The sequence below is a fragment of the Sarcophilus harrisii genome, chromosome 3, assembly GCF_902635505.1.
Source record: "Sarcophilus harrisii chromosome 3, mSarHar1.11, whole genome shotgun sequence".
Lineage (NCBI taxonomy): Eukaryota > Metazoa > Chordata > Mammalia > Dasyuromorphia > Dasyuridae > Sarcophilus > Sarcophilus harrisii.
Genome location: NC_045428.1, coordinates 86,819,445 through 86,833,783, shown reverse-complemented (window position 1 = coordinate 86,833,783; position 14,339 = coordinate 86,819,445). Strand labels below are relative to the sequence as shown.

Here is a 14,339-nt window from a genome sequence, read left to right as displayed (position 1 = left end):
CAGCTCACCCAAAGACTATGTAATAATAAATCTAGAAGAAGAGAAAACAACAAAAATGGAAAAGATCTGTTAAGGTTTTTATTTTGAATTCATCCTCCATCAGTGATAGTGAAATAATCAAGCTTTTATTCTCATGTTATAGTCCATGACTGATAGTATGGGAGAGTAGAACTGATATTGAAAGGGAAAAATTGGGATGAGGGGGTTAAACAAGACAATGTATACACAGAAGAGATCTATGCAAAAAAAGCAACTCACCTTAAGAAATGAATCCTCAAGATACTAGCAAAGGGAAGGATATAAGAGGTTTAGAAAAGTGTTTAGACAATATTAAAGTAAAAAGGTTTCTGAGAAAATAGCAGTAATTAGCAGACCATGCCCTTTTTTCCCCATCTCTATAAAATCTGCATGAGAATAATCTTCATATGCATACCTAAATAAAGTTATAAAAAGAAACAAACCCACTTATAGCATTTTATGGCAATTCCAAAATTTATAGTTACCCAATTTAGTAGACATCTAAGTGATGCAGTGAACAGAATGTTGGATTTGAAGTCAGGAAGATCCTAGTTCAAATTATGCTTCTGACACTTACAAACTATCTATATGACCCTGAATGAGTCATTTAATTCCATAATTTCCTTATCTCTAAAATGGGGATAATGACAACATTTACTTCTAAGATTTTTGTGAGGATCAAATGAGATAACTTATGTAAAGCACTTTGCAAATCTTGAATTGCCATATAAGTTCTAGCTACTACAATTACTAAAGGTCCAGAGAATATTAAATGCCATTCAGCTAATTTTTTAAACTATAAATATGTTAATTTGCTAGAGCCAAATGCTCCCTTAAAGACTATTTTCCAATAAGGGGGTCTCCATTTTAAAATGTTAAATATTAAAATTTAACATGTTAAATTCCTATGTTATGAATGTTAAAATCATAAAATTCCTTGAAGGCTGAAATAGAGGGTTTTAACAGCCTTCTCATTACAACTATGATGGAGGCATAAATCAGGGACAAGTCTGCCTGCTGAGGTTGGCCATGGACAGAGAGTGTCCAGTGAAAAGACAAAAATTTTAGATGCTCTTGTTGGAATACATTAAGCCCTGGATCATTGTAGAGCTACCTAAATGACATGTCATTATTCCAAAGAGTTGAACTAACTGTGCAGGGGAGTTAGAGGGGAATCTATCAACAAGCATTTATTTATTAAGCCATTTCTATGAAATAGAAACTATAATAAGCAGTGGGGATATAAAGGGAAAAACAAAAACTGCCTTCAAGGAACCTAGAGTCTAATGCAGAAAACAAAATAAGTTTTGCATTTATGTAAAAGTACCAGCAAACACCCTTAACTCCATGAAGATTTTAGACAAGGAGGTAGGAAGTGGCCAATATTTTGCCTAGTGGTATACATAAAACATTTCAGTCTTATGGGAATTCCAGCCTATGATGAGGTTGTAAGCACATAACAGCAGCACAGCTTTTAATATATATCAATTATTTACAACTACTCTTAGTAGAACAATTATTTAAAAGAAATGATTAAAAACAGTAAAAGCATCAAAAGCTAGTGATACTCATTAGTCTGTAAGATACACACACACACACACACACACACACACACACACACACCAGAAAACCCCTGGAATCAAAGTAAAGCAAAGAGCAAGGAATCACTGAATATACATACTTCTCATTAGCTTGTCTCTTCGGATTTGATCTGGAGCTATCACGGTAAACCCGGCCATGCTAAAACAACAGAGAAAACAATATTTTAAAACATGCTTCCTGGGATAGCCTCCACTCCATTGTCAAAAGTAATCATTTATCTTAAAATTTTGTTTTGAAATTTATTTTAAATTTTTTAATTTAAAATTTTAAAGTTTTTTTAATTTGGAATTGCCTTCTCTTATCCATCTTTATAATTAACATTATTGGGCAGCTCAGAAGCTAACAAACATTCTACTAGGATCTCTAAAGGAAAGAAACAAGTGTAAACTGGTTGACTAAAGAAACTCGGCATATGTACATGAAAAGGTGACAATATATGATAACTGGAAAGGAGGAATCCCTGCAGAAAGGTAGGTCATCTCAAAGGTAGAAGAGATAGGGTAGGCTTTCCTAAAAAGAAGGATTTAAAATGGGCCTCTTGATTGAGACAATCGGTAGAATACATGCTTTGAGTTGTTTTTCTATCAGTTACTATACATGGCAAATTATAATGTTTAGTGAGTGTAACAGAAAGAAGACTGGACTTGGAATCAATAAAAACTGGATTCTAAATGCTGCTTTAGAATGTTTTTTAGCTTTCTATATAACCACGAACAAGTCACTTAACTATTAAGAGTCCACAAGAAGAAGAAAAAATCCTCACTGAGATTTTCCAAAATTAAATAAATCAAAAAGTTTGGGTTGGGAGACAAGATTAACTTCCAAATAGGTACAAGAAATAGAATGAGGAAAAAGAAAAGAATATTGTAAAAATAGCAACAACCAACTTTGAAAAAGATTTTTAAAATTCTGATCAGCACAATAAGCATCTACAGTTACACAGGATTGATGAAGAATACTATTTACCATCTGACAATGAAGATGATTTCTATATACAGAATGAGACCTGAATCTTTGACATGACCAATGTTGGAATTTATCTAACTTTACTCATTTCTTACAAAGATTTTGTTTTTTTCTTTTTCCTTTTCTCAGCGGGGATACAGGGAGAGAAATAAAAGCTTGTTAATGGATAAAAATTTCAAGTTTGTTTATGAAGACTTTTGCAGTGCTCAGGAAAAATCTAGGTATTTGACACCAAGCAGAGTCAAGATAAAGCTCAAGAGCAGATTACTGCTCATGAGTAGGTGGGATATAAAAGAAAATACTGTGGATAAACACAATCAAGGTTTGTACATATAGATTTTTAAACCACTAATTACTCTTTAGAAGACTCTTTATTCAACAAGGGAATGTGTAACTTCAAAGAACAAATTAGCAAAGGTTGAACAGCAGAGGCCAAAAGTGCTGATTAACAGAAGCCATTTCTTCCTTATCTCATTACTTACCTAGCAGCAAGGTTTCAGCCAACTTCAAACCAGCCTGTAATTTTAGGCACGTGAGTGTTAGGTAGACAACCACCGTTGCATGCAAATTGGGCTGCTGGAGACCCAATTACCCAACATATATCAGCAGAAGGTGCACATGAAGCCCAGTGTGCACCCAGGGTTATGAATACAAAATTAGGAAACTGTTGCTGAAAATTAATCCCTTGTCCATTACAAAGTCTTTGTTCACTCAGAAGGAAGATTTTTCACTCCTCAATTGCCATGACTTCAGAAGATCTTGGATGCTGCAGCTCTGACTAGAATGCTTATAGTCCTGAATATGGTAAAACACCATAGGACCCAAGCAGATAAAGGTACAGGTTCAGGTAAAGAATCAAGAAATGGCAGGTCCTTTCCTCTCCCCAAATACTATTCAACCCTCCAAATCTAGTAAAGTCAGAAAGAATTTTTAAGCAATTATTGTGAGATGCTATATGACCAAGCATTTCTATATCACAAATTAAGAGAATCTGTGAGGTAGAAGAAACCTCAGAGAAACAAAAACTCCAACATAATCACATGGAGGGAGAGAAGGAGAGCAAAGAAGGAAATAAGCATTTATATACTGTTTATTGTTAAGCAATTCACAAATAGGATCTCATTTGAGGCTCACAACCACTCTGGGAGGTGAATGATATTAATCTTTATTTTACAGACAAGTTTAAGTGATTTGTTCAATACATAGTGTCTCAGGCTGTATTTGAACTCAGATTTTTTTTTAGCTCCAGGACTATCAGACTGTCCATTGAGCTGTCTTAACAATATACTAGCAAGTGGTCATCCAAATTTTGTTGGCAGATCTCTAGAGAGGAGAGAGTCACAATACTCTAAAGCAAAGTTTCTTAGCCTGGAGTGGGGAGGCACGGTGCAACTCCATTTGTCTCATGGCTGAATGTGGGATCATTAAATTATGATTTATTATAGTAAATGCTTGGTTTGTATGTCTATTTTATATACCTATAGTCATATAAAAATTTCTTGGAGGAAAAGGAGTTGTGAATGGAAAAAAGTTTTTAAGCAGGACTTCTTTAAGCAGGACATTCAGCTCTATACTTTCTAGGACCAGACATCCTCATCTTCACTTTGGCCTATCATCCATCCTGTGGGTCTCACCATCACTACTACACAGCATGCACATATTATACAACTAACACTCTGTTCTCCCTTTTTCACACTAACTGCAACTTGGCCATACCTTCTCCATTTTATACCTGATTTTTTTTAAAAATTTAAATGTAATACTTTATATTTAGCCCTATTAAATTATATCTTATTATATACAGCTCAATGTACTAGTTTGGCAAGATCTTTTAATTCCTATTATCCAATATCTGATAAACATATCATCATCTTTGCTTTTATTCAAACCATCCAGCAACATATGGGCACACAGATCCCTAGATACTTCAGTGGAGCCCCACTTCTAAATTTAAATTAAATGACTAATGGCTGTACTTTGGGCTCAGGCACTTAAGTCTGAAGCTATATAACTCGTATTTTCTAATACAATTTTCCATGAATATCACATGGGAAACACTGTTTGTTAAAAATAGGCAAACTGTATTAAATGTTCCCCTAATCTACCACTCTACTAATCTTATTTTTTAAAAAAGACATGCTATTAGTCTTCATGACATATCCTTGATGAAGCCAACATACCTTCTTTATCTTGAAATTTATTAAATATTTCTTTTATCAAGAGATTCAAATTTATCAGAATCAAAGCCAAATTTGCTAGCCTAACCTTTGCCAACTCTGCTGTCTTCTCTCTTGGGGAAGTAGGGAGATCCTTTTCAAAAAGTCCTGGAACACCTGTCCTCCTTATCCAAAGAATATTAACATAAGTTCAGTGATCAACATCCATAAGTTCTTTCAGGATCCAAGTATGTGGTCCATCTGGATCTGGTGAACTCATGAAAAGCATCTTTCTTTGCGTTTATTTGGGGTAATCAACTCCCTATTAATCTTTTTTTGTTCTGTCCCTCCAGATCTAAATATTATTTTCCTTGGCAGAAAAAAAAAAACAAAAGCAAAATCAGACTTGAATAGTTCTGCCTTCTCTCCCTCATCCATAATTGGTGCATCAAGAAAAGCAGTAATTCTCCCTTTCTTTGATCTCCTTTTCTCCAGTGGAGGCAACAGAAAAAGGGAAAGAGAGAGAAGGAAGGGGGAAGAAAGGAGAAAATGAGAGTGTGAAAGAAGGAATGAGAAAGGTAAAGAAGGGAGATTGGAGAAAACAAAGGGAGGGAAGAAATGAAGAAAAAAGAGAAAGGATAATGGGAAGGAAGAAGCAAAAAAGGGAGAAAAAGAAAAAGGAAGGAAGAAAGAAATCTTCACTGGCTTCATATTGTCAGCCTTAGCTCATTCTGAGCTTTAGCATTCCTGTCATTATTCTCATAAAACCTTTATGGAATTTTGTAAAATTAGTCTCCTGGGACCTGTCTTTATTTTCGCCTTCTGTACAATTTTTTAAAATTTATATATATATATATATATATATATATATATATATATATATATATATGATCACAGGACCATTCTATCCATTGTCCCATCAAGCTGCTCCCATGGGTGATCTATGGTATTCTCTAATGGAATGCTGCTGTATCAGCCTCCATTGCTTAACCCAAATGCTCTCTACCATTGCTTCCCTTCTCCCACCTCTATCCACCATTCCTGGATTTCTTAAAAAGTTTTTATCTTAGAATACAATGCTACTCTGTATCAGCTTCTACCTTTTGGGAAGGGGGAAAGGCATACCCTTTCAGAATAACATTGTAGCCATGAGTCCCTCTTCTACTACATTTTAATATAAGCTATAAAAAGCAAATTTTCCTCCTTACATTAAGACTTCTAAATTCATCTTGATTATTACCCATACATTGGATATATGTATATGTGTATTTTGGGTTTATACTCAACATGAGTAGTAGAGTGTATGTCAATCGGAGATAGTGGCAGATAAAATCCTAGCTAGATGTAGAGAGAGAGAATTTTCTCCCTTCTCCTTCCTTTCCACTTTAAAAGCCTTAGAATTATTGCAAGACATGGCAAATACATTTTTGCCAGCCCTTGTGAGGTATATTCCATCACAGTCTAGGAGTCTATCATCCTTATACACTGAGCTATGGCTCAGAAATCCAAATTCCCTTATCGGATACTCACCTTCTAACGAGTTTTTCATTTTCTTCTGTCTGACAAGTTTGAGAAGATTCTCTGTTCTGCATATATGCACCCTGGGAAGACAGAGTTCTCTGTAACCAAGTCCACAAATTGTTCAACTTCAGTTGTTACCATCAGTAGGGAATTACCAATCACCATTCTCTCCTTTCCCTGACCCTAACAAGGAGATCTGTCATCTGAAGGCACTTGTGAATCCCTATCATCATTCTTTGAAGGACATATTTAGCTGTTTTTCTCTCAAAGGGTCCAGTTCTCACCTCTTGAGAAAGAAACTCATACAGTTTCTGTTATTTAGGTTTAAGTATTCAATCATCCTTATTCCCTTTTCACTTATACGTGACAATTCTCCCACTTCCTAAAAAACAGTACAGGAGTCCCCTCTGCCTCTTCATGTCATTTTTCTTTTTTGTTTTGACAGTGCAGACTTATTCTTGTTGGAATTTTTTGTATGTTTATTTTAAAATATTCCTCTCTGAAAGAAGGGGAAATAGCTAGGTGAAGCAGTAGATAAAAACACAAGGCCTGAAATCAAGGAGACCAGAGTTCAAATGTGGCCTCAAATACTTAGTAGCTGTGAGATTCTGGAGAATCTTTATCTCAATGTAAAATGGGCAATAGCATCAACTTCCCAGGTTATTATGAGGATCAAATCTAGCACCCGGTAGGTTTTCAATTAAAGCTTATTTCCTTTCTTTTTTCTTTATAACCTGGGGGTTGGATAGATATGTGTTATTCCTTGACACAGTATGCATATGATTATTAGACATAAGAATCTTAGACAAATTTTATGCACTTTGAGGTTACTGCAAAATTCTCCCTATACTTCATACTTCCTAGAAGCAAGAAATTTGTCTTCTGCCATGTTTAGTGGCCAAGTGCTCTAAAGTATTGCTATGGTATTACAATGGAGCTTCAATATATATTCTGAGAATAAGTAGAGATAGCAGTGAGATAAAGAAGAGAGAGGTAGAGAGAGAGAGAGAGAGCAGGAGAGAGAGAGAGAGAGAGGAGAGAGAGAGAGAGAGAAGGCAGGAGAGAGAGAGAGAGTAGGAGTAGAGAGAGAGAGAGGAGAGAGAGAGAAAGAGGAGAGAGAGAGGAGGAGAGAGAGAGAGAGAGAGGAGAGAGAGAGAGAGAGAGAGGAGGAGAGAGAGAGAGAGAGAGAGGCAGGAGAGAGGCAGGAGAGAGAGAGAGAGGAGAGAGAGGCAGGAGAGAGAGAGGAGAGAGAGAGGCAGGAGAGAGAGAGAGAGAGAGGCAGGAGAGAGAGAGAGAGAGAGAGGCAGGAGAGAGAGAGAGAGAGAGGCAGGAGAGAGAGAGAGGAGAGAGAGGAGAGAGAGAGAGAGAGAGAGAGGAGAGGAGAGAGAGAGAGAAGAGGGAGAAGAGAGGAGGAGAGAGAGAGAGAGAGAGAGAGAGAGAGAGAGAGAGAGAGAGAGAGAGAGAGAGGCAGGAGGAGAGAGAGAGGAGGGGAGAGAGAGGAGAGAGAGGAGAGAGAGAGAGAGAGGCAAGAGAGAGGAGGGAGAGAGAGAGAGGAGCGAGAGAGAGAGAGAGAGAGAGAGGCAGGAGAGAGAGAGAGAGAGAGGCAGGAGAGAGAGAGGAGAAGAGAGAGAGAGAAAGAGAGGAGGAGAGAGAGGAGAGAGAGAGAGAGAGGAGAGAGAGAGAGAGAGAGGAGGAGAGAGAGGAGAGAGAGAGAGAGAGAGGCAGGAGAGAGAGAGAGAGAGAGGCAGGAGAGAGAGAGAGAGAGGCAGGAGAGAGGAGAGGGCAGAGAGAGAGAGAGAGGCAGGAGAGAGAGAGGCAGGGGAGAGAGAGGCAGAGAGAGAGAGGCAGAGAGAGAGGAGAGAGAGAGAGGCAGAGAGAGAGAGAGAGGAGAGGCAGAGAGAGAGGAGAGAGGAGAGGCAGAGAGAGAGAGAAGAGGCAGAGAGAGAGGAGAGAGCAGGAGAGAGCAGAGAGAGGAGGAGAGACAGGAGAGAAGGCAGAGACAGGAGAACAGAGAGAAGGAGAGAGAGAGGCAGAGACAGAGAGACAGAGAGCAGAGAAGAGAGACAGAGAGACAGAGAGACAGAGAGCAGAGAGACAGAGACAGAGAGAGAGCAGAGAGAGAGGACAGAGAACAGAGAGAGAGGCAAGAAGACAGGAGAGAGAGAAGAACGGAGAGAGAGAGACAGGAGAGACAGGAGAGACAGGAGAGACAGGAGAGACAGGAGAGACAGGAGAGAGAGACAGAGACAGAGAGAGAACAGAGACAGGAGAGATGAACATGAGACAGGAGAGAGAGAGACAGAGAGACAGGAGAGAGAGACAGAGACAGGAGAGAGAGACAGAGACAGGAGAGAGAGACAGAGACAGGAGAGAGAGACAGAGACAGGAGAGAGAGACAGAGACAGGAGAGAGAGACAGAGACAGGAGAGAGAGAGAGAGACAGGAGAGAGAGAGAAAGACAGGAGAGAGAGAGAAAGACAGGAGAGAGAGAGAAAGAGAGAAAGATACACACAGAGAGAGACAGACAGAGACAGACAGAGACACAGAGAGAGACAACAGAGAGAGAGGGAGGGACGACAGAGACAGAGGGAGTGAAAGAGGACAGAGAGAGAGAGAGAGAGAGATAACAGAGAGAAATGACAGAAACAGAGACAGACAGAGAAATGACAGAGACAGACGACAGAGAAAAGAGACAGAAAAGATTTCACTAAAATAGGAAAACCTGCCCTATAGTATCACTTTTGCCTTTCAACTCCAGCAAGGAGAAAGGATGCTAGTCAATCCAACACATTTGCATATTATCACATCAGCACAAAGCTAGATAGGTATTTTAGAAAATGTTCAGTTGTGTCAATTGTTTCCAACCCTTTGCAACCTTATTCGGGGATTTCTTGGCAAAGACACTGAAGTAGTTTTCTATTTCCTTTTCCAGGTCATTTTGTAGATGAGGAAACTGAGGCAAAAAGGATTAAGTAATTTGTCCAAAGACACAGCTAGTAAGTGTTTAGGAAATATAAATCATGACAAGATTTCTGCTCTCTAAGAGCTCATGACTGAGATAATAATACATATTTTCCTGAAGTATCTCATATTCATCCATTCTTTTCTTTATCTACTCTCTACCATAACACTATGAAGGATGAAATGGAAAAAAGGGAAACTAGAAGCAGGCATTTAAAGAGCAAAAGATGTCACTAGTTTCTCTTTTCTTCACCATTATCTTTAATAATATGGCCAAAGTAATGTAATTCACATGTACATCAGCTTGTATCCCAATCAAAAAAGAAAACTCTTCAGGAACATTGCATTATCTATCAAAATTAAAACTCAAGACTAAAATTTTAGGTCCTCCACAATCACTCTTCCAGTCCTATTCTACCATGTTTCCCTCATTCCTTGTCTGAGCTAACCTGGGTCACATGTCCAGATTTTATCTCATTGTGTTCAATTGTATCTCACTTTTTGTGACCCCATGGACCACAGTATGCCAGGCTCTTTGGTCCTCCTCTAGCTTCCAAAGTCTATTCAAAATTCATGTACCTTGCTTCTATAATACTTTTCTATCCTTCTCATCCTCTGTCATCCTATTTTCCTTTCACCTTCCAACTTTACCAACATCAGAGTATTTTCCAATGAGTCCTATCTTTTCATGATATGGTCAAAATATTTAACCTCAGATTCAGTTTTCAGACCCCATCTCACCCTTCCTAACTTCATGCCCTTCTTTATACATGTCACTCTCTCTCCTTCCTCCATGTCTGGAACTAATTTCATCATCTTCCCTTCTCTATCCAAGATCCTTCCTCTCCAAGACCCAACTCAAATTATCTCATCCTATACACACTCCTGATATCTCCCCACCCAGGTAGAGGTGTTCCCTCCCTTAATGCTCCCCACTCAGCTATTCTGCTTTACTTTCCATATGTACTTAATCACCTCCTAACCTATAGTATAATTTTTTTGCATTTATATCTTTTTATTTTATTACACTGCATGCTCATTAAGAGTAGGAATAGTGCTTAGCACATTGACAACTTATAATTGAAAGTATATATTTGTAAAATTGAACAGGCAGAGATATTATTAATACAATACCCCTGCCAGAACTCCTTTGCCATGCATAGTCCACAGTTCAAGACAAGCATGACCCAAGCAAGTCTTTCTTGTGGTGCTACATTAGCCATGCTCCAAAACTATACAGTGGAGCTGCACAGATTTTCAGCTGCACAGATGCATTTGGACTCAGATTCTAGGATAGGAATGCACTTGTAATTCAATTTCATTGTGAGCTTCTGATTTAGCAGCAGTTTGATAGCCTGGTATAGTGAAAAGATCCTTGGATTGGAAATCAGAGCATCTGGGCTTAAATCCTCACTGCCTTTGTGATCTTATGTGAATCATTTAACCACTTCAGATCTCAATTTATTCATCTGTCAAAGGAGCAAATTGATTATTTCTGATTTCTAATGTTTCTTCCAGCTCTCAAGTTCATGATAGATACTTTTAAACAATTCATTATATATGATTACATTTACTATTTTCGAAAGCTATTGCTTTAATTATGCCCAAAGAATCGTAAAACTGTGTATACCCTTTGCCCCAACAATACCACTATTAGGTCTGTTTCTCAAGGTAATCAGCAAAAAGGAAAAGAACCTATATGTTTGTTCTAAAATATTTATAGCAGTTCTCTTTGAGGTGGCAAAGAACTAGAAAAAGTATGTCCATCAATTGAGGAATAGCTGAATAAGTTGTAGTAATTAATTGTAATAAAATTATCATTTTCTTTTGGGAAATGACAAGCAGGTTAGTTTTAGAAAACCATGGGAAGATGTATGTGAAATAATACAAAGTAAAATCAAGAGAACTAAGAGAACATTATATACAGAAAAAGCAATATTGTTCCAAGAGTAATTGTGAATAGCCAAACTATTTTGAGTGATAGGATCATTCAAATCAACTACAAAGGACTTATGAAAGAAAACACCATCCACCTCCAGGGAAAGAACTGGTTTAGGGAAGTGTACATTGTATGATTCTTTGTCTCTATATCAAATGTCAGCCCTCTCTAACATAGGTTGGAAGGGATAAAGAGAGACAACTCAAAATTTAAAATATAACTAAAAAATAAATTTAAAAAGTTAATACTCAATAGAAATTTGAAGTCTATAAAAATAGAAATATTTTTTATCTTAGAAACTGGATTCAAACTTATAATCAGTGTGATGGGATAGATAGTATGAACATAGTATGAAATGGAAGAAAAGAAAAGGAGGTGGCAAATCAGTGCTGGGGTCTTTTTAAAATGAAACAATCATCTCTGCAGGCTCAGTTGCAAGCATTGTTAACTTCTAGATTCAGGAATGGGGAAGTGGGGGAGGATCAATCATCAGCAATATCATATTGGAAATTCATGGAACAATCATTAGTGATATTTTACCATCTTTAAGAACCAAATCTAAAATATTCCATATGATCTGGAAGAAAACATGCTCCTAAGTAATTCAGTTTCTATTCTTCCAGCTTGTTCTAAGAGAATAATTTAAATCTAAGGAGCTGCCTTCCATCTCTAACAATATCGTGCAGTGTACAGCATAATGTCTCCATATACTTGAATATCCACCTCTTCTATCCTGGCTTTCTCTTGACATGAATACCAATGTTACTTATTCATGCTTTTCAGCCAATTAGTTCTTACCCACAGTTAAGTGGCCTCTGTTGTTTTAACCCACATATCATCCATTTCAACAACCTCTCACAAAGCTTCTGATCCCAAAAAGCCTGATCTGGCTACACTTAGCATTCCAGTCAGTTTCCTGATTAAGCAAAATCTAAGCTACCGAAATAAATGTGTATCTTTGAAAATGAGTTTCCTTAATTACCTCATTGAAATTTAATGAAATATCCCAATTTGGAAGATTATTTTAACTTCCCAATAGCACACATCAATGAGATGACTAAGGGAAAGTTTATGAAAGGAGGCAAGTTTTCTGTTGTTCAAAGTTTCTCTTCCCCCAAAAGAATACCACCTTCCCTACCCCAAAAGAAAGATTTTTTAAAAATATATTCTTCTGAGGACTCCCCAAGGCCATAGAGATTAGTTTTCTTCAGAGAAATCTTTATATAATATTCAGAACTTGTCATCAATAGGAAAAATTTTCTCTGGCAGTAGTGAAAAATATCTTGATAGATTCCAAGCATTATATAAACATATTCCCCTATGAGAACATGCTGTACCAATGCTATTTAAACTCCTAATTAGGAAAAAAACACTGGTCTATCAAAAAGCAAATATCCAAACAAAATAAGAGAGAGGAAGGATTAAATATTCATCTGTAGGAAAGAAAAATTTCAAAAGAATAGGTATCATACATTCAATATAAATTTCATCTAAAAATACTTAGGAACCTTAGGTGAAGAAAGACACATACATTTTGGACATAGCAAACATATAGATTTGTTTTACTTGCCTATACTTATTTGTTATGAAGATTATGTCTTCCCCTTTTTATGGGGAAAAGGTGAGAGGGAAGTATTTACAGTGTTACAAAAATAATATAAATAAGAGGATTACTGGAGCATCTTATTACTGAATAATTACTGGCTAAATTCTAGAATTCAAGCGTGGCCTCTTACAGTTACTAGTTGTATTACCCTAGGCAAGTCAATTAATTGGTTCACTTTCCTCATCTGTAAATCAAGCTGGAAAAGGAAATGGCAAATCACTATAGTATCTTTGCCAAGAAAACCCCAAATTGGGTCATAAAAAGTTGGACATGACTAAAAATAACTGAATAATAATACTGAAGCATCTTTAAAATGCATGGAAGGGAACAGGAAAAAGTTCAGAGAGAAACAAGACAAGCAGGACACCTTTGAAAATAACATGTTGAATTTATTATGTGCTATTAAAAAAAATCAAGCTGTACATATAGATTCAGTTCACATAATCTTCCTTTTCTGTTTTACTTTCTATATGGAAATTCTCCTTTTTTAACATTCATTAAATTTTGAATTAAAAAAAATTCTCCACTTGGGTGAGAATTTAGTTTCTAGAATTTCAGTGTTTCAAAGATAGGTATATGAGATACAATGTAGACCAACCACTCTAAAGTAGTAATCATCTCTAAAATATTCTTGACATATGTCCATCCAAACTCCACTTGAAAACCATTGATGTATGACTTACTACCCCTTGAAAGGGCCATTCTTTCTTTAGAAAGCTCTATTGTAACATTTTTTTTTAGGTAAATCAAAACCTATCTCAACAACTCATATCACTCCTGGTTCTTCTGGCCTCCAAACAAAAAAAAAAAAAAAGAAAAAAAAGAAAACAAAAAACAAAACAAAAGAAAAAGAGAAATCTAACCTTTCTCATACATAAAAGCACTTCAAATGCTTGAAAATAGCTATTATATTTCCTTTCTAAGCCCTTCCAGGCCAAATACCTCCAGCACTTTTAATCTATAGATGCTCACATAGCATAATCCTAAAGTACTTTATCATATATATTCCTCTCTTTTGGATATTGTCCAGCTAACTGGCATTTTTTTTAAATGTGGTACGCAAAACTGAACACAGCGTTGAAGAAATACTTTGGCCAGAACAGAGTATCTTAGATCCTTTTCTGTTCTTAATAAAGCCCGTGACCAAACATGTTAGCCACACTATTGCATCCTAATGAGTATTCAACCCATAAATACCATCCCTTTTCCCCAACTCAAATCCCTTCCAGAAAGGCTTCTGTCTACCAAGTTTCCCCATCTTCTATTTAATTTCTGAATTTTCGAACTGCAAGTTTAAAGCCTTATCCCTATAATGAATTTGTGTCATCATTCAAGGCTGATGATATCTTAATAGACCATAACTCTATAATCATTCAACAGGTTAACTAGCTCTCCCAACTTTGTTTTATTTGTCGATTTGACAAGCATGCCTTCAACCACTTCAACCCTTGATAAAAATATTAAAGGGAATACAGCCAAAGGGAAGCTCCTGGGAAACCTCCCTTTAGGCTGAGAGTAATTTATGAATATCCATCGTGTCTGATCATTTTTCTAGTTCTGATTCTACGTA

At 36.8% G+C, this 14,339-nt stretch overlaps 1 protein-coding gene across 2 annotated transcripts in view; it reads right to left on the bottom strand.

The window, feature by feature from the left end:
• Positions 1-14,339, bottom strand: part of EPSTI1 (epithelial stromal interaction 1) — a 105,265-nt gene that overhangs the window by 72,078 nt on the left and 18,848 nt on the right. The window contains exons 2-3 of one of the 2 annotated variants that reach the window (XM_031958423.1): positions 6,273-6,343; positions 1,700-1,758 (exon numbers count right to left, since the gene is read on the bottom strand). In XM_031958423.1, coding sequence (XP_031814283.1) covers positions 1,700-1,758; positions 6,273-6,334 — 121 coding nt within the window. In that variant the 5' untranslated portion in view covers positions 6,335-6,343. The remainder of the gene's footprint in view (positions 1-1,699; positions 1,759-6,272; positions 6,344-14,339) is intronic. The other variant, XM_012546306.3, reaches the window with a different exon arrangement.